General features: G+C 39.9%; 1 protein-coding gene across 3 annotated transcripts in view; it reads right to left on the bottom strand.

The window, feature by feature from the left end:
- Positions 1-12,896: 12,896 nt before the first annotated feature.
- The window catches only part of ERCC8 (ERCC excision repair 8, CSA ubiquitin ligase complex subunit), a 34,930-nt gene continuing 27,102 nt past the window's right edge, over positions 12,897-20,724 (bottom strand). For all 3 annotated transcript variants that reach the window (XM_032206221.1, XM_032206222.1, XM_032206223.1), the window contains 2 exons: positions 16,807-16,893; positions 12,897-14,534 (listed from right to left, as the gene is read on the bottom strand). In XM_032206221.1, the coding sequence (XP_032062112.1) occupies positions 14,466-14,534; positions 16,807-16,893 (156 nt within the window). In that variant the 3' untranslated portion in view covers positions 12,897-14,465. The remainder of the gene's footprint in view (positions 14,535-16,806; positions 16,894-20,724) is intronic.

Below are 20,724 nucleotides of genomic sequence, written 5' to 3' on the forward strand. Positions count from 1 at the left end.
AAGGCACTTTGTCTCTTCATCAAGTTCTCAAGACAAACAAAAAGAAGTTGTTTCCATGCACCTTTGCTTCTTCTGGTGGCAGCATTTTCATATATGAGGCCATGCAGGAATTAGGGCTCTTTGTCAGGACATGCACCCTGATCCTTCGGGTCTAAGGCCTTGAATATGGAAGAGAATACTGAGGTAAGTCATCCTAAATACTACCAGTTGATGTAATAGTAATGAACAAATAACCATACAAAAATAAAATAGCAATTAAAAATAAAGAACTATGAAAAGCCAGCATCATTCCATTTCTCCCATGCTCTGGTTGTCAGTTTGGTCAGTTCTTGTCCCAGGTCTTTGATTCTGCAAGAAGATCCAGGTGAATTTACAGCAGAATTTGTGAAAGAAAAAATTGTTTTTCTTTTTAAGACAGAAATTGAAAGGCCATTTGAAATTTTGCTGAAATTCCTGAAAGCAAAATGATCTCACAGTTCAGTCTGCCTCCTACTCTTTATTTAAAAAAGAGTTTAGCTATTTCAGCCTAAATGATGAAACAGCTTCTCCGGTGACTTAAAGTTAAAACAAATATTTCAGTGTCACTAAAGAAGGATTAAGCAAAATACTGTGCAGGAAAACTCTCACTGATAGTAGCAACTACTTTTGTTCATCTTGTGTGAGGGAAAGGTTCAAATATCTGTATCTCTTAATCTTGCAGGGAAGTCCAGGTGAAGTTGTAAAGTTCTGAGCATTTAGGTCAAGTTTGAACTCCCAAATTCAACTTGAGCATAAACACCGTTTTGAAAACTCTCTCACAGCCTCAAGTTGCACCAGGGGCAGTTTAGATTGCACATTGAGAAGAATTTCTTCATGCAGAGGGTGGCCAAGCACTGGAGTGGGCTGATAGGGAAGTGCTGGAGTCACCATCCCTGGAAGTATTCAAGAAAAGTTGGGACATGGCTCTGAGGGATGTGTTTTACTGATGGGATTTCATAAGTCAGGCTGATGGCTTGACTTGGTGGTCCTGAAGGTCTTTTCCAGGATATATGACTCTATCTGCTACCAGTGCTTTAGCATTGGGTTTTCTTATCTGTATCATATTAGGTCTAATGGGGTCATTTCAGAGCTTTGCTTTTCCAGCCAGACATGCCCTTCATCCTCTCCAAAAGGCCCTTTTATGTCTGAACTCCTCCACCTGGGCCTGATTCACTGCATTCATCCATTTGTCTCTGTGTGGGCATGTGTGCAGCCCTCCTGCCCTCCACACTGCAAGTGCCCAAGCCTTGCAGAATCAAGGAGCTCACTAGGAAGCTTCATCAAAATTGAGATCTCCAGCAAATAGTGCCACTGAAAGACAGGTCTCACACTGGCTCATTCGCTGTCAGCAGCTTTTGTGCCTCCCCAGGCGGGCATACTCCTTTAGCCTGTGTTTGGTTGTTTTCCACATAAGATTTGAGCGTGTCTTGCTACCAGCCTGTGAAGTGTGATTGAGCCATTGAAGCATTGCTAATAGCAGAGTTTCAGAATGTGGCAGGCAAGAGTCAAGTGTCAGGGAAATGTGTGCTTTTCCACAGATGTTTTAATGGTTAATCTTTAACAGTTAAAAGGCTTTTAGATTAGAGTTCCTAAGGAAACACCTTGTTCCCCCTTCACCCCCTCAACAGGCCACAAAGGAAGGTGGGGAGGCTGAGAATGGTCAAAAAATGTGAAAGGAAGATGGATTAGATAGAAAAGAGAGAGAGACAGAGAGAGAGAAATAACCTGAGCAGACAAAGCAGGGCAGTTTCCATACAAATTCTTTCCATTACGCCGGATTTCTTTTAAGGACTCTGCCAAGACAGCAGGATTTTTGTGCATGGAGGCTGAAGAAGCAATCTAGTCCTGCACAAAGAGCTTTCCTTCTTGCCACCTGAGGTGGGGCAAAGTTAATTTTAACTGCTTTGAACTCCCTCGCCCAAACTGCCAGGACGTCCCTGTGCCTGTTCAGCCTGTCTTGAGCTGAACAGCCCCGAGGGGCTCCAGCACTGCAGACTCTGGTGGCTGCTGCGGTGCAGACCTGTCAGGCAGTGGCGGTGGAGGTGGTGGAGCAGGGCTCTTCCTGCTGACTCTGCCTGACCTTGCCATCTCCGGGAATGACTTTGTCTCCTGCAAAAGGTGGTAGTGCTGAGGGAGATAACGTGGGGTGGGTTTGGGATAATATCTACACACTTGCAGATTTCTACAGTGCCAGTCTGGGAAGTCTTCTTGGCTGCGTTGTGCAGCATGGACTCAGGTTGTATCAGCTCTGGGACAGCTATCATTTTCTTCAAAGCGTTTCTGACAACAGATCATCAATCATTAGCAGCATCAAGCATCTCTGTATAGGCACTCTATGCGATGTTCTGTAGATATCCTCTGTATTTCTTTGTTAATTATCTTTTAAAACCTTAGAATACATCCATAAATGTAATCAAAGACTACTTGGTTTTACTGCTAATCTTAGGTGAAGGTTTACCTACTATATTAAATCATTCACTTGTTTACCGTACCTGTACTCTAGGACCAAGAATATATGAATCTTAATACAAAGAAGGGGTAAAAGCTTTTGGACAGGAGAAATGAAGAGGAGTGGATGATGTGATCATGCAGGAGAAGCGAGATATGTTTGTTGGCTACAACCAGTTTTCCATTCTCTAGGTTACTGATGGTTTTAGACACCCAGGACAATGGGAAAGCATGTGATGCAGCTGAGAGCACAGTGCAGAAAAATCTCATGAATATTTAAGATGTAACCATAAACAAATGTCTGACTCATTTTCTAGGACATACTGACAGAAGTGGGTCTTGAAATCTGATAAGAATGAGAAGTTATAACCTGGGTAGACCAGCTTGGTGTAAGGTCATAAAAAGGGTGGAGATACTTGCTGGAAGAGTAAATGAACAAAAATTGCTCACACAGGTTAGGTCAGAATTATGGACTGTATTGAAAGGAAAGAAAAGTGGCTGAAAGAGGAAGTGACATAGTGTAAGAATAAAAGCAAATATATATAAAAAAAGGGTAAAACAAACAAACAAACAAAACAAACAAGCAAACAAACAAACAAACAAAAAAAAAAAAAAAACAAACAAGGTAAAAACAATTAGCTAGATCTTAGTACAGGAATGATCTAATGACTGTAAAATTTGTGGCACCTTTCATTAAATAGGTGGTAGGCATGGGAAGTAAAGAGGAAGTCATCAAGATGGGAGGTGAGGGAATGAAAGCTAATGGACTCTGAGACACTGAACACAAAAACAAACAAACAAACAAAAAGATGAGATTTTATGAATAGTTATATGGGAAAAAGTGGTAAAATCTCAATGCTGGATGGGGCAGAGCTTACAGCTTCATGTTGTGGGGGCTGCTGGTCTTAGATATGATGAAGGAAGACAAGGCAATGGAGAACACTTTAAAAGAAATTAAGAACTCAATTTGAACTTGCCTAAGATTAAGGTGAAAAGGCATTTAGAAAATCACAGGAAAAAGCCAAAAATGTGAAATTTTGGTAGAGAAATTTGAGTACAGAAAGATTATGGAGAGGTAGCATTTACAAATCAGGATAAAGAACAAATCTGGCAACCTTTCTATATTGCAAAGTTGTAAAATTGGGAAACACTTTAATATGGCAATTAGTAGTGCTCCTGATTTTCTGCAATACTTCGGTTACACTTATTTAACTAACTCTCCTTTTACATAAACTAGAGATCAAGCATTTATATGATAGATTTTTTTATTAAGAGTAAGATATTAAGAAGCTGTAGTTGACCGCGTAAAACAACAATGAAAACAGGTCAATTGTAAATCAAAATTAATATTTAAATGTCAGGTTTTCAGGACAACCTTTTCCTAGTGACTTAATGAACAAAAGCTGCAATGTGGGAGCTAATGAGCTCTTTGCAGAAGTATATTGCACTGGGTCCAAGTGAGTTAAAAAGCAGCTGTTACTCTAGAAACTGCCCGTATATGTTCACATAGGGTTACGAAAAAGTTAATGAATCCTCCCTCCAATTTGCCTTGTTCTGTGGGTACAGTTCAGCCCTAGCATAGCCAAATAGGTTTCAGATCAAAGCTCTCACGTTCTGCTCAAAAACACTATTTGACCTGGCAAACCGCTGTATGCACCTAAGCACATAGCTGTGCCAGCCAAATGGAAATGGGGAAGCAAGGGGAGGATGGGCTGAAGAGCTGCCTGTGGAGGATGGGTGATATTTCCAAAGCAAAGAGAACACCAATTCTAAGCAGAAGAGCTTGATGAACACTACTCAGTGAGCAGAAAGTTGAAGATTTGAGTGTGGAGACAGGCTGGGACTGAGCCCCGGCTCAGCGAGCTGTGTGTGGGCATGGCTGTGTGCAGCAGAGAGCAGAGAAAGGAGATGCAAATTAACAGCAGTGATTAGAGGCAGGAGCTGGAGACTGTGAAAGACTTGAACTGAACTGCCTCTGGGTAAAGCAGTGGAGACAGAGGGAAGATGGAGCTGTGTGGGGTACATTGCTCTCACAGCCCATGTGTGGAGCAGCGCCTTCACCCACTGAGGTCTGGGAGGTTGGGGAGCCCAGTGGTGGGCACTGCCTGGATGACACACTGCTGCAGCACAGGTTTGTTAAGCATCCATGCCCTGTGCATGCACAAACAGGGCTCTACCTTCCCTTCTGTAAACTAGAAAGGCTTCTGTTCTTCTTTCACCTTCATCCTTCCTCTGCCTGTTAAGCTTAATGCTTGAGCAGGCTGGTGAGCTACCGGACCACACTCCACCCTTTGACTTCTACATTTTTTCCTCTCTCTGGCAGGAAAAGAAACTTTGCTGGCTCAGTTCTCAAGGTTGCTGGGACATACAAGCTTTCCTACTGATGTGAGATATACAACTGAGAAGACCTTATTACATATTTAGGGTAGACAGAACAAGCCTGCTGAAGTCCTGAAGCCTATAATCCCAACACAGGGCAACTCTGCTAAGCAGCAGTATCACTCATATCCCAGAAGTCTGCATGTCTCACAGATACCTGCATTTAACAGGACAGCCCATCACGGAGTGTTATTTAAATTACTTTGATATACTTCATTAGTCAACATAAACTTTAATAGGTATCTATAGTGGCAGAACAGGATGAAGCAGCTGTTTCGCACATTCACTTAGGCCCTCAGGTATATTAGCTGCGTGCAAAACAATTAAATGTTCTGGAAACTTTCTTTATAAACAATGATGAATAGCATTCAGATGGCGGAGCTCTGTGCAACTTGAGAGATGCATTTATTATTATTTTTTTTCCCCTGGGAAACAACTTGTGCACTCCCCTGAGAACGTGCCACACACTGCGAGTGAGTGCCAAATGTGACATTTCCCACAGGAGATGTGCAGAAGTCCTGCATGGCGTAAGGATCCTGTTTCACGGTGGCCGTGCAAAACCACGGGACAGTGTCAGGCCATTTGGCTACTTTGGTTGCTTAGCTTCAAATCAGAAGGGTGGTTATGCACACTCTGTGTAGGAAGATGTATTCTCTAGGCCACATGCTCCACCTGCAAGTAGTAGTAATAGGCAAAAGAAAACAGCTTCATTCAAATCCATTTTACAAAGTCCCCAAACATTTTTTTTTCCATGTTTGCTAGCATGAGAATCATAATCAGCTGATTTCCTTAGGAGTTACAGCACAGTGTAGGAGGCGATAGCAACAGTAATTAAGTGTTGAGCAACCGGAGACACTCCCTCCTGACTGCCACAAAACATGAGAACTCGGTATTCTTACCCTACACCTCCTCTTCAGCATGTCTCTCATTACAGCAAACATGGGCTCCCTGGGCTGCTGCATTCACTGTGCTCTTTTGGTGGGTAAGTCCACCAGGAACAGGAGAGAAGCGTGCGCACGCAGGAGCAAGGACAGCAGCCTGGCCGTGGCAGCAGGAAGCTCCACATGGGCGAATGGAGGAGCACCACGTTAGGTAGGGCTGCTGCAGCTAGAGTTAACATGTCTGGATTATGCTGCTGCCTGCAGAGAAGACAAACCCTAAGTTACAAGAAAGGATTCCCTTCTCTCTCTCTCTTTCCCCCAGACTAGCTGTCTTTCTTAAAATAGTCCTGACAGATTAAAGTTTCGCTGTGCAGACCCAGACACATTTCTGTGGATGAAAGTAGCACAATGCAGGCAAGCATTAATAGCTACAGTTCCTTCAGAGGCCACCCTGAACTACTAACACAGAGGATTATGAGTCAACTTTAAATTTTAAATACAAATGGAACTGGCTTGCTACCAAATGTAAGGCTGTTCTTCCCAATGGTCTCCAGCAAGAGCATAACATATTCTTTCATTTATTATGAATTCATTTTTTTTGGATCTAACTTTTCTAAAAATATGATTTCAGATTTTGTTAGAATATTTTAATGATCCTATTGGAGGCTAAGACCTTAGCCTTAGAAGAATACCTTAGCCTATTATAACTAATACAAAACAAGTATGCTAACACTTGCAACTGATCTGAAACAAGTATCCTGATAAATAAATGCTTGCAGTCAACAGGAACAGAAAATGCTCGGTATCTTTCAAACACAGCCACTGAGATAAGCAAAACACCTTTTTAATAACCCCTCTTTTCTTGGCCCCCTGTGTTACTCTATTCTGCATTAAACAAAGACATATTATTTTTGTTGCTGAGTAAATTACCCCATTCTTGCTTAAACATGTTACTCTAGATTATAAACATATGGCTGTAAAAATAACTGGTTGGACTGATTTAAACTGCTGATGTTAATCTCCAATTTGGCATGAGGAAATTTACTATGAAACCTTTTTAGGATCACTTATGCAGCTCTGTCCCACAGCTGCAAGAAAAAGGTGGATTTGTAATCTTCAAGGTGTTCTGGGACAGTAGCACCTCTCCTGTGAGGAGAGGCTGAGAGAGCTGGGACGCTCAGCCTGGAGAAGAGGCAGCTGAGGGGCATGTCACCCATGTCTGTAAGCGTTTGAAGGGGTGAGTTGCAAAGAGGACAGAGCCAGGCTCTTCTCAGTGCCAGGACAAGAGGCAATGAGCACAAACTGGAACACAGGAGGTTCCCCCTGAACACCAGGAAGCACCTCTGTGCTCTGCAGGTGACAGAGCACTGGCACAGGATGCCCAGACAGGCTGTGGGGTCTCCTCCTTGGAGATCTCCAGAAGCCACCAGGACATGGTCCTGGGCAGCCTGCTCTGGGTGTCCCTGCTGGAGCAGAGGCTGGGCCAGATGGACCCAGAGGTCCCTGCCAGCCTCAGCCCTTCTGGGATTCTGTACAGACCTCCTTGACTGGAAGTCTCCTTCTTAGCACAAAACTGAAATGCAAAACCAAAAATAATCTCTCTCTTTTTTTTTTTTTTTTTTTTTTTCCCAGTGTCTCAGGCCTGGTGAATTTGGCAGGAGTGGGGTGGTTGCAGGCAGCCAGCATAGTGGATGACACCGGTTAGCTGTCATCCCGGCAGGACGTGTGGGCTGGTGGGTAAGGCTGACCACACAGCGCACGGATATGATTAGGAGGGATGAAACTGTGGGCAGCAGTTATGCACCTGCCTGAATTCCTGGCCACACAGTCATGCCTTTTTATCCTCCATTCCCATTGTTTTCATAAAATAGACCAAAAGAAAACAAAAACAAGGGGAGGAGGAAGAAGGCATGTCCATTTTGTAACTCATCTTTAACTACAGAAAAGGACTTCAATTATATGTTTTACATATTTTCATTTAGTCGGATGCTACAAGCAGGTAACTGCTCTCTACTGAAACCAGTCTTGCCTTCAAGAATGTCTTTTGGGTGTCAAAACCTCAGCACACATCTCAGTGGCTATGCACATGGCAAGTACTCAGACTCTCTCTTTGTGGACTGCCGTAACCACACTAATCCCTATTTGTTTTATGTCAAAAAAAAGTAGCAGGACGTTTCCCATGGCTTTACTAATACGCCCATTAGTTAACCATGTATCTTGAACTTTATTTGTGCTAAGCTCATACTAAGGCTACATGTTCACCATGACAGGTCCTTGACCAATACTCAGCGAAGAGCTTACAATTCTCAACTGTGTGCAGTAGACTTTTGCCTGTGCTAAAATTTGGTAAGAAGAAAAGTAAGAACTTTCCTCTAATGGTGCCAAAACAGTATCATTTCTATTACATATATACATGTATATATATGTGTATATATATATACCCTATATACATATATCATATATGTCTTCCATATATATATATATATACACACACACACATACACATACAAGGTAGGATAAGGGCTGTAACACAAAGGTAAACATCAGGGAAAAAGTAAATTCTGTTGATATTCCCAAATCCAATAAATTTTCAGCTTTGCAATGACGGGTGTCATACAGGTCAGAATTTAAGCTGACTGAGTATACAAGGAACTTATTATTGATTAAAAAAGATGTCTTGTGCAGTGTGAAGCCTGGCCTGACTACAAATCCAAACAATGCTGGAAAAGGTGGCAAACAAATACCTGCATTTTCAGTCTCATGAGCATAATATAAGAGCAAGTATAAGAGAGAGTATATTGGGTATAGAGAAAGGGGCAAAAGCAGGTAAGCACACGGCATTAACCTGTTTTTACCAGAATTTGGGAGTTAACTGTCTCTGTATGCTCATGTGCTAATACTTTCCCCCAGGAAAAACAGGACAGGAACAGGAAAAAACAATCTGCTTGTTGCTTGGATGTCTGGATGCCCAATTCTTCAAGTGTCATAATATAGACATAAATAATCAAGGAGTCCTGTCTGACCACAGAGCTCAGCTCTCACTCAGGCTGAAGGAGGTTTTTCTCAGGTGATCTGGATTTCTTAAGTTGGGCTGGATAAGACTGGCTTCCATCTCCATTGTTTCGCTCAGCTAGAAGGGAATGGAAATTCTTCGATCTCTTGTCAGAATAAATACATTCTTTCCCCTCTTTTGGTACCTTGTGTGTCAAGCTCAAATAAAAGTCTTCTCATCTTCCTTGGGATGCAAAGTGAGTCTTCCAAGCAGCGGTAAATTCCTGGAATGACTTGAAAGGATGAAAACAGTTTTCTGTGTATTCTAACATAGAGTATGACTGCTAAATCCCAGTACCTGCTACTGAAATGAAGCGCTCTCCAATTCAGCTCAAACTCTTCTCCAACTCTAAACTTTCTTACTCTTTTTAACATGAACCTAAAATTAGCTAGTTGTCTCTTAGTAAATGACTTCATTTCAACATGAATATAGCACTCCTTCTGACACCAGATTTTCAAAAGTCTGTGGTTTTTTTTTGTTTGTTTGTTTTTGTTTTTTTGACTGACACAAGAAGTGCAATGAAGTTTACATTACCCCACTTGCTGTGTTTCTGGCTCTGAAAGAGCTCAAATACTATAAAAATATGTGCTATAAGCATAGAAACAAAGTAGTCACAAAAGAAGGGGAAAATTCAGATTTAATTAGTACATTACAAATATCTGGAAAACATAAATAATAAATTTACTACATTCAGAAAAAATTCACAGGAATTCTAGAAGAATTTTCACAGAAACTGATGTCTGAGATGATGCACACTACCAAAAGGTTTCAAAAGAACATCACCTATGAGCTACTGCCATTATACTGAAGGTTTGCAGCTGCTTGATTGTAGAATCGGCCTGGATTCTCACCCAGATGAGACAGAGACATTTCTAACTTCCCTCACCAGAAACATCTCTCCTTCCATCAGGAGGAAGGAGAACATCATCAACTGATAGCAGAAGAGAATATGGGAAGATGCCTGTGTAAGAGATAATAGGTGTTAATAGGAGCAATAACCCCCCCAGGCAACTAATTCCTATTTTTAGCTGTCTGTGACAGCATCAAACACTAACCCAACAGGTACCTGAAGAAATAAATACTTGGGCAGATAATCCACAGCCCACCTCTTCCTGAGCTGAATCCCACGTTGCATTCATGGCACAGCTTATGCAAAACTGGTGTGATGCAAAAAGTTATCCTGCAACAGCATGAAAATGAGCCCTGTAAAGGCAGAGAGGAATAGATCAGAGCAGAACAGTTCAGTTGGAAGGGACCTTCACAGACCTCCTGGTCCAACTGCTTGGCCACTTCAGGGCTAACCAAAAGGTAAATCATGTTACTGAGGGCATTGTCCAAATGCCTCTTGATCATTGACAGGCCTGGGGCATCAACCACCTCCCTGTGAAACCTGTTCCAGTGTTCGACCACCCTCAGGGTAAAGGAATTTTCCTAATGTCCGCTCTGAACCTCCCCCTGTGCTTTCTGCCATTCCCTTGTGTCCTGTCATTGGTGACCAGGGAGCAGAGACCAGCACCTCTCCCTCTGCCTCCCCTTCTTCCAGTCAGGCCACCTCTTGGCCCCCTGTTCTCCTCACTGGACAACCCTCGTGTCCCCAGCCTCTCCTCACAGGACAGGCCTTCCAGCCCTGTTACCAGCTCTGCTACCTTCCTCTCGATACTTCCTTTTTGCATTGTGGACCACTGAACTGCACACAATATTCAAGGTGAGGCCACATCAATGCTAAATGTAGTGGGAAAATTACCCTTTTTCCCACATTTCAATATATTTAGGGTTCTGTGTGAAAGAATCCCATGTGACTTGGCCCTGGAAAGAAGATGGGTCCAGGAGAGCTGGTTGATTTTCACCTCCCCTAAGTTCAAGCATGATCCATCCCTACTCACAGGAAATCAGGCAAAGGTGGAAAGATATCTGTGAGGATCAAAAAGAGCTCCTGACAAAACTCAAGATTCAAATAGGAAGTGTACAAGAGGTGGAAGCAGGCAGGAATATTAAAATATACATATATATGTATGTCTGATGGGGTTAGGAAAGCCAAAAACCATCTGGACTTAAATCTGGTGATGAAAGTGAATGCAAAAAGAAAGCCTTCTATGGGTATATCAGCAGCAAAAGAAAAACTAGGGAATGTGTGCGCCCACTGAAAGCGTGGGCAAGGTAACTGGAGACAAAGGACATGGAAAAGACTGAGGTACTCAATGCTTCTTTGCCACAATACTCACACATGAAACTGGCCTTTAGCAATTCCAAGTCCCTGAGATGAACCAAAAGTCTGCAAAAAGGAAGAGTCACCCTTGGCGAAGAAGAATCCGTTAGGGAACAGCTGCACAGGCTGGATATACACAAGTTTCTTGTGCATGACTGGATGCACCCACAGCTGATGTCACTGCAAAGATACTCCCAATTATCTTGGAAAGGTCATGGCTAGCAGGAGGGGTTTCTGAGAACTGTAAATTCAAGGTCAAGGAGGAGGATACAGGCCAGTCAACCTCCTCTCCCTCCCTGTGAAGGTAATACAAGTAACCCTGGAAACCATTTCCAGACAAGTGAAGCAAAAGAAGGTGACTGGGAGCAGTAAGTATGGGTATACACTGGGGAAATCGTGACTGATCCTCCTCCTAGCCTTCTCCAAGGATTCGTCTAGCTTGGCAGGTGAGGGGAGAACAGTGGGTGAAACCTGCCCTGACTTCAGTAAGGCTTTTGATACCATCTCCCAAAGCATCCTTACACATAAGCTGAAAAAGGTACAAACTAGGTTAGTGGACAGTGAGACAGAGTGACAAGTGGGTGAAGTGCCAGGCCCAGAGGCTTGCAATTAGTGGCTTAAAGCCCCGTCGGAGGCCAGTCAGTAGTGGTACATGCCACAGGTGCATACTGGAGCCAGTACTGCTTAACAACTTCACTAATGACCTGGATGATAAAACAGGATGCGCCTCCAACAAGTTTGCAGATGACATATGACTGGGAGGAGTGCTTGGCACAGCAGATGGTTGTGCTGCTGCTGCCATTCAGAGGGACCTCAACACATGGGAGAAACAGGCAAACAGCAATCGCATGATGTTCAATAAAGCAAAATGCCAAATGCAGCTCTCGGGGAAAAAAAAAAAACAAAAAACATGACCCAGAATGAGCCACGGACCATCCTGCTAGCAACTTTGTTGAAAAGGATGTGGGAGTTTTGCTGGACTCCATGAACTTTGCTGCAATGCACCCTTGCAGCAAAGAGGGCCATCAGCATCTTGGGTTGCATTAGGAAGAGTGCCATCAGCAAGCTGAGGGGGGTGATCCTTCACATGAGGAGGGGCTGAAAGGGCTGGGACTATTTAGCTTGGAAAGGAGACGGTTCAGGGGAACCATATCAACATCTAGAGACACCTGATGGGAGTGAAGAAAAGGCAGCATAGAGAAGAGAAAGTCAGACACCTCTCAGTGATATCCAGCAATGAGGCAGGAGGCACTGGGTGCAAACTGAAATACAGAAAATGTGATTTAAACCTAAGAAGAAACTTCTACTGAGGGTGCTCAAACACTGGAACACGTTCAGAAGTTGTGGAGATGATCACAACCCAACTGGACACAGTCCAGTTTGACCTGCTCTAGGTTACCATGCTTCAAGCAGGGAGCTTGCGCTAGGTGATCTTCAGCTGATCCTTCCAACTTCAATGACTGTGTTCAAAGCATGGGAAAGGGAACTTAAGACAAAAAGGCCATTCAAAAAAAAAATAACAGAAATAATACAACACTCGTTTATGGCTTTTGCTTTTATAATTTCTCACCTTCTTAAATAAATTTAGATTTCTCTACCTCCCCCATTTTATACACCATTCTACCTGTCACAAGGCCACCACAGACCTGTACTCTTGATTTTTTTTTTTTTTTTTGGTGTGCATGTGCATTTGTGAACTTTTTTTCTTACATCAACACCATTTATGGTCATGTTACAGACAATTGAAAACTGATTGAAAAAATAATTACTTTATTCTTTGATAAGGAGCTTTGCTATGACTCACTGAGCAACATTTTAGAAAATCAAATACCAAATGCATGCATTGCAGTTGAAATATACAATATTGATATGAACACTTATCACATGCAAAAAAAAAAAAAGTCACCCTTAATAATATTTTTTAAAATAAAATAAAAATGTGTAATCTTGCTTCAAATTTGTACCCCAAGTTTTCCACTTTTAGATGGAAGATCATCATTAGAATCACCATTGCTAGTGAAAACTATTATATAAAAAAAAAAAAAGTAGAAAATGCTCTTCTCTAGTCTTTTAAAGTGATAGGTTGGTCCTTAAAGTAACCTTCTTTGAAACTTCTGGAAGTCTTTCACCTACCAGCTATCAATCTAACAGGTCAAATTAAATTTTAGGTCTGCCTCAGCAAATCTGCACTATGTATGAAACTTGTTTAATCATAACATTCCCTTGATATGCCCACTCCTCACTTTGTATTATTCCACTTCTAGACTGATATAGAAACTGTCTCTATCTTGTATAGATATTAAAATACAAAAGCACAGTGAATTAATTCCAGAATGCATACTAATTGACCTAACAATACACATTATACAAAGATTAACTTACTTTCTTTCATTTATTTATACAGTATTTTTTTTCTTCTACATGAACTTTTGCTCATAGCATCACATCTGTTTTGAAAGGAATTTTTTTACTGGAATAACTGTATGGAAATCTGATGCGAATCTCCAGCTCAGGTCTCTGGTTGATGATTAGACTATGTCTGAGGCACAAACTAGTGACTGAGATTAGACAACGCATCCAAAAAACTCCTCCTTTCCAAAACATAGAAAGTATTTGGACCACAAATTCAGATCAGAGCAGTTTTGAAGGACTACATCGATATGTCTGACTTGACTGTTCTTCGCCTTAATACTATACCTCAAGCATGTTTCTGTCTGGGAATTCTTCATACTGGCAAGTGATGTGAGCGAGGCATACACGGAACCCTTATCCTGAAAACCTTTTAGCAGGAGTGATAAAAACAAAAATAAAACTAATCTCTTTTCTTAACTTTATGGGACAGATTAAGATACTAGCAGATGGGATCACCATACAAATACTTGAACAGACGATCCCAGCTATACCTCTATTTCTGAACTGAATATAGATGAACATAACTGAAGCAAAATTAATAAAATGTAAAAGAACACCACAAAATCCTGTTGGCTCCCACAGCACATAGGCAGTTGAAAATGGACGCACTCCACTCCATGTAGACATTGCAAAAATAAACTTAAAGTAACCCTGAGCTAGTCCTCCTTAAGGCAAAATACTTTGTATCATCTCTCTCTGAAACGGAGGGATTATCTCGCTATGTATTAGTGATACCAGAAACAATGCAATATTAACTGGTCCCAAGGGCTTTTTATTTTTTTCTTTATCAGTTGTTCAATACTGAACAAAATATACAAATACAAAAGGGTAAGTATAAATATCAGTAAATCTGAAAAAGTAATCCTTTAGACGTGGCAGTAACAGTGAATAAAATAAACAAACAAACAAAAAAACAAAGAGAAAAGTGGAAACATTTCTGAAAGACCTTGCTTTAACAGAACATTACATGGAATCCGGTCACAATAAATCTGACAATATCCACTTCTGTAGATAAAGTCCTTGAATGCAGTGCTTGAATGTCAATTTTATATCGCCACGTAATTGAAATTCAGCCTTCATCATCACTGCTGCTCCATGCATCTTCATATGCTGGATTTAAATGCTGCTGAGGCAGACACTAAAGAAAATAAAAATTCTCTCAGTGGTTTGCTTAATTAAAAATAATAAAATCAAATTAGGTCAATGCTAAAGGCATTTCTTAAACTACTATCTGTAGACAAACTACTGTGTGCCTTATGGGTATTGTATTTTTTTTGGCCATTCTTCTTTGGCCATTTTGCTGTTTTGAGTCAAGATAAATTATGAGAAGAAACAATATTTAATTCTATTTTCAACGAAAATATCTGAAGCACTGGCTGAAAGCTTTACATATGATAGACAGATATTACAGATAGATATTACTGCTTTCTGAATCATAATTTCACTATCCTCGTATAACTTGGCACTACTGCTTCAAGAGGTAGTCCTGGCCTCTGTCCACCTCCAGACACACAGAATGGTTTCTGTTGGAAAGGACCTTAAAGACCAACCAGATCCAACCCACCACGGGCAGGAACACCTCCCACCAGACCAGGTTGCTCAAAGCCCCATCCAGCCTGGCCTTGAGCACCTTCAGGGATGCAGCATCTACAGCTTTGGACAACCTATGCCACTGCCTCACCACCCTCACAGTAAAGAATTTCTTCCTTATATCTAATCTAACCCTACCTTCTTTTAGTTTAAAACCATTCCCCCTTGTCCTATCACTCCACTCCCTGACAAAGAGTCCCTCCCCAGCTTTCCTGCAGGCCCCCTTTAGGTACTGGTAGGCTGCTCTAAGGTCTCCCCAGAGTCTTCTCTCCAGGCTGAACAACCTGTACTCCCTCAGCCAGTCTTTGTAGGAGATGCTCCAGCCCTCCTCTGGACTTGTTCTAACAGCTCCATGTCCTTCTTGTAATGGGGTCCCAGAGCTGAATGCAGGACTCCAGGCAGAGACTCATGAGAGCAGAGCAGAGGGAGACAGTCACCCTCCTTGCCCCTCTGGCCATGCTTCTTCTGATGCAGCCCAGGATATTGTTGGCTTTCTGGGCTGCAAGCACACATTGCTGGCTCATGATGAACTTCTCACCCACCAACACAGCCAGGTCTTTCTCCTCAGGGCTGCTCTCAAACCCTTCTCCACCCAGCAGCTAGTTCTCACCTCAGCTTCCTTTGCATCCACTCATTGGTACATGCAATCATACACTGCACTAAATAGTTCTGATTCTACACATAGTTCAGACTCTGGGTAAAACTGTTTTTCTTGTTTACTTCTGTCCTGGGTTCATATTCTGCCCATACAGGCACTCAAATGTCTGTTCATGAGAGGTAGCAGGAACCAGTAGCTGGTGGAGGGCAGAACTGCTTCCTTCTGAGGCAGTGCTAATTTACAAAATTTGCAAATAACAACTGCAGCTTAACAGCTTTCAAAACAATGGCACATTTGACAGCTCCATAATGTCATACTTAAAGTGGCAGTTATAATCAGAGATAAGCATGCAATGTATTTTGTGTTGTTTTGTTTTAGTGTTTAGTAACATAGGATAGTTTTGAAATATGTCACGTTTCAAAGCAAAGAAATGTTACAAAACTGTTACAAATCCTATCATTTCCCGCCCAAAATGAAACATTTCAGAAATTTAAAAAAGTGGATTTTTTTGTATGCTATGAGCCAAAACATTACTATCTCTCTATTTATTAACACAAATACGGTTTGTCATGCTCTGATTTTGTGAATGGTTTCAGTTTCTTGATATCTAGAATTTTTTCCCCTTCCCCTCAAACTGTTCATTCAAATTTTTATGGCCAGGATCTAATATAAAGAGGAAAAACATACACTCTTGGAAAACACTGCTATAATGATCTTCCTGCTAACAGTCTGAATGTCTTGCATCAGATACTACAGTTAGCTTACTAGAATCATCATATTTCTGCATCAAAAATATTTGGGTATGAAGTATAGCACCCCTAATCTTATTGTTCAGTAAACTGTATATTTCTAAACAAATTGAAATACAATCTTTGGTACCTTTCCAATTCCAAACTAGCATAAACTACATAAAACAGTATGGAAATTAAGGAACTTAAAGTGAAAGTTGAAAGACTTATAGCCAAAGGAAAATTACTACTTTTAATCAAACAAGAAGCTAGATATCTGCAAAAGATTATATAAGACTCCCAATGAAAAAGCCCTCTCAAAACCCCAACGCAACCTGTTCAGGCTGCACTGAAGCAGTAGGTGATTCTCTAAATCAGCAATTGGTACAAATACTGATGATCTAACACCTACTTCCTATGTAATTATTTTTCCCCCCAAGTATAACAGTCATAAAAAACATAGTTTAAACTGGCAAAATATTAATTATAATTACCTTGTCAGAAACATCATCAGGAACTGGCTCTCGAAGAGCTGGTATCCATGCGAGGATATTACAGTCTTTGCCACCACTATAAAGTTCCTTTAAGAAAGCAAGCAAAAATGACTCCTATACAAATATACTGGATAGAGAACAAAGTTCAGAAAAAAAAAAGTGTCTGACATATTTATTTAGAAATAAAGACAAATATATCGTCTCGAGTTTGTAATATAATCTTGATAAACAACATGCTTTAGAAATATGCTAAGCAAAAAGGGTAAGTTTTGGTATTTCCCCAAACCACTCACCAAAACACTACAGTTCTTATTTAAATTAACTTTATCGCTTAAATGCACTTTTCTTCTTCCCTCTTTCACAGGTCCTGAAGAGAAATCTATTTCAAAAGTTAGTAAGCTTAAAGGATGATTTATTGTCAATGGGGAAGTAAGAAAAGGAAAAAAAAAAGAGGGGAGGGGGGAGGAAACGATTTTTTGATGTAACTAAAAAGTATGAATCAACTCAAAATCATTTAAAAAGATACATGCCAGAAGAATGTATAAGTATGGAGCAAAGAAGTATTAAGAAAACATAGTTTCAGTCTGCCTAGGGAAGGAAAAGAACAAATAAAGAACAATATGAAACCTGTGTCCTGCTGGTAAGGCAGAGATCAGAAAGACCGATTTATTATTTTTAATATAAATAACCCTATTTATTATGGTAATGACAAAGGACTGAGATCCCATTGTGCAAGGCACCCTGCAAACACATGGAAGCAAACAGTCTCTGCACTGAACAGTCAAATACAGCTTTATCTATGTAGTTCGCTCGAATATGAACTTCTCTGTCATTTTAAACAGAGAATGTTTTGCTAATGAGAAATACTGCACCACCTTTGCATTACATTTTACACTAACAGTACTTATATTTTCCAAATGAACAAGCACAAAGTTATTCTCTTACACCTTCAACTTTTAGTCATACTCCAGCTTATTATATAAAATGTCTGGCAACACTTGAGTACTGTCATGTGTTTAAACTGCTGAATTTTAATTAAAATATTTTTTCTGTATTCAAGCCGACAGTCAAAAAGCTTTGTTTTAAATGTGCTGGCTTCAGAACCCAAGATAGTAACTCTGTGCATATGTGCATAATTATTATATGTTGATCCAACATAAAAATTATTTCAGTTCCATCTTTGCAGAATGTCTCCTGTGTTCTGTATGTCCAATTCTAGAACTGCCTGAATTGCAATGATGGTGTCAGAACCTAATGCCTAATTCCTCAAAAATACCCATTTAGTCTTGGGTGTTAGTGGGTAGTTTTATTCAAGTGAGCTAACATACTTCTGTAAAACCACTCCCACGAATGAAGTTACTCACACATAAAACACATAGAAGTTTAGAGTTTATAGTTTTATGATAGAGAAACAACCTACTTATCTTGCTTAATAGAAGACTACAGGTCAAAGTTACACCAAGGTACAGGTCAAATCTCACTTTATCCTGTCAGCTATAATCTACTCAATCATCCTATCTTTGGCAGGATGCACAATATCACTTGAACTTTAAAACAAGCAACTCCCCCCCCCCCAAATTCTGCTTTGTAAGCAATGTAATGGGGACATCAGCATATTTCCACTTAATCTTTATTAATACTTGTCTCATTTTCTGATCCTGAGATTGCAAGATCTTCAGTTAATACACACTGCATTGACTAATATTTACAATTAATTATTACAACGTGAAATGGTGACTCACACAAAGTCAGTCAAAAGAAGAGCCAGCGGATAAAGCTCCTTTCATGTTTACAGTACAGTATAGTATAATATTTCCATATGATGCTTTAAAACTCCGAGGAAAGGTTGCAATAAGGCTGAATCTCACTTTTAGTTATCTTTATGTGTTGTCCTACACTGTACTTGCCTACACTGTACCTTTGCAGATATCATTGGCATTTCCTGAACAATAAAAGTAACTATAATTTAGAACAACACTGGTTCCTGGGGCATGGCTAATATTTTATGACATGTTATTTGTGCGTGGGGCTTTACTGCATTTCTTTTTCTGAGAGGGAAACGTAGGTCTTGTTTGTTTACTTAAATTATTTTAAGCAGTTAACGTCGCACAATGGTATCCAGCATATTTAATCGAACAGTAAACATCATCTAAAAGATTTCACAATGAGGATTTCCTCTTCCACACCACCCCTGAAATTACCTACCTCTGATTAGATTAATGGCTCTTATTAATGGGCCAAATTCTGCAGTTCTTATTACTCAAGCAGACTAACATCTTATTAACTTCACAAAGAGATTTACGTAAGAAAAAAATAGGCCAACAATAATATAGTGGATTTTATGGCTCTATTCCCAGGATCTCATATGGGATATATACACACATTAACTAAATCTCTTACCACCCTGTGGAGATAGCTCCACACAGTATCTCAAACACAAAAGGTTTTCCACACAAACCTGCTAATTAATTTGGACCTAATAAGAACAAAGAGTAATATCATTGGATTGCAAATAGCTAGCTGCTTGGGTATCTGGGATCATATCTGATTACATGGTTCTGATCAAACAAAAGAAACTTCTCACCTCAAATACAAAATTAGTGCAATGTAGAAGTGCCTGTAGAGACTAGGCCAGTTATGAGTTGAAACGATTATAGTGATTAAAATACAGCTAAATAAACAGAAAGAAAGTAAAGGGCTGGTTGCAATCAATATCCGCCAGAAGCTTTGAACATGGGAAAAACAGTACGGAAAAACTACTGACCATATCAAGATGTGGATAGAAAAAGCAATTTAGGAGGGTTGAAGAAAGAAAAAAAGTGTAAAAATAATATTAATACAAAAAAAAAGAAAAAAAAAACTAACAAAGATAGAGACCAACTATTAGGTGGAAATGGTAAAACCTATACAGAACAGATGTAGACTTTGCTTCATATCAACAGAGTTTACCAGTTTTGGATGTGCTAAAAAGTAAGAAAGTTGTGAGAAAATGTCACCAGTAGGTGAGTAACTTGAAAAGAGACTTAGAAGAGTTGTCTCAGAAAACTTCTGGCCTGATTATGTCTTAATGACAAATAAATGAAATATGACAAAGCAGAAAGTGAGCTAATACACCATTCAGAAAAACTAAACTATAAGTGGAATAATACAGATGTTAAAGAACTAATTGACATTTCTTTAATCCTAAACAAGACAGTGGAAAGATGAACAAAGGAATAGGTTAATGAAGAGTTAAGATATTAGGAATATAAATAAAACAAGGCAAAACATTTTGCAAATTATCAGCTTTTATCAAGCAAAATTGATTTTATTTACAATTAGTTCAACTGAAAATAGAAATGAACAGTTCTGAGTAACTAACAAACTGATTTAATATTGTTTGCAAGAGTAAAATAGAGTAAGTAACTATACATTTTACAAATGTGGCTGCATTCTCAAAAAAAGGAGATGTAACTAGGAAATCATAATTTCTAGGTGAATTATATGAAGAATTATATGAAGAATTATATATATGTGAATTATATTATATATTATATTTATAATTATACATATTATATTAGAATTATATTACATTATATATGAATTACATTATATATGAATTATATTACATATCAATGTAATTGTCTCAAGAGAGAATGAGCTATTTGGAAGCACAAGTGTGAACATAAACAGATGAAATACCACTGCCACTACCTTTAGTGTTGACACAAAGACTATAATAATGTGATTCCATCAGAGAAACAATTTAATACTACCAAAAGCAAGGACATTTAATGAAAAAGAAAATCCAGCCAGAGTTCAAGAATGCAGAACTGTACTGTGGTAAAGTGTGAGTCTAAAAGAGAATCAGGGATCACAGTGGATAAACAATTGAAGTTTCTGTCAACATAAACCTACAGCTATAGTGACCAAGCATAC

This window comes from Aythya fuligula, chromosome Z (assembly GCF_009819795.1).
Source record: "Aythya fuligula isolate bAytFul2 chromosome Z, bAytFul2.pri, whole genome shotgun sequence".
NCBI classification, from domain to species: Eukaryota; Metazoa; Chordata; class Aves; order Anseriformes; family Anatidae; genus Aythya; species Aythya fuligula.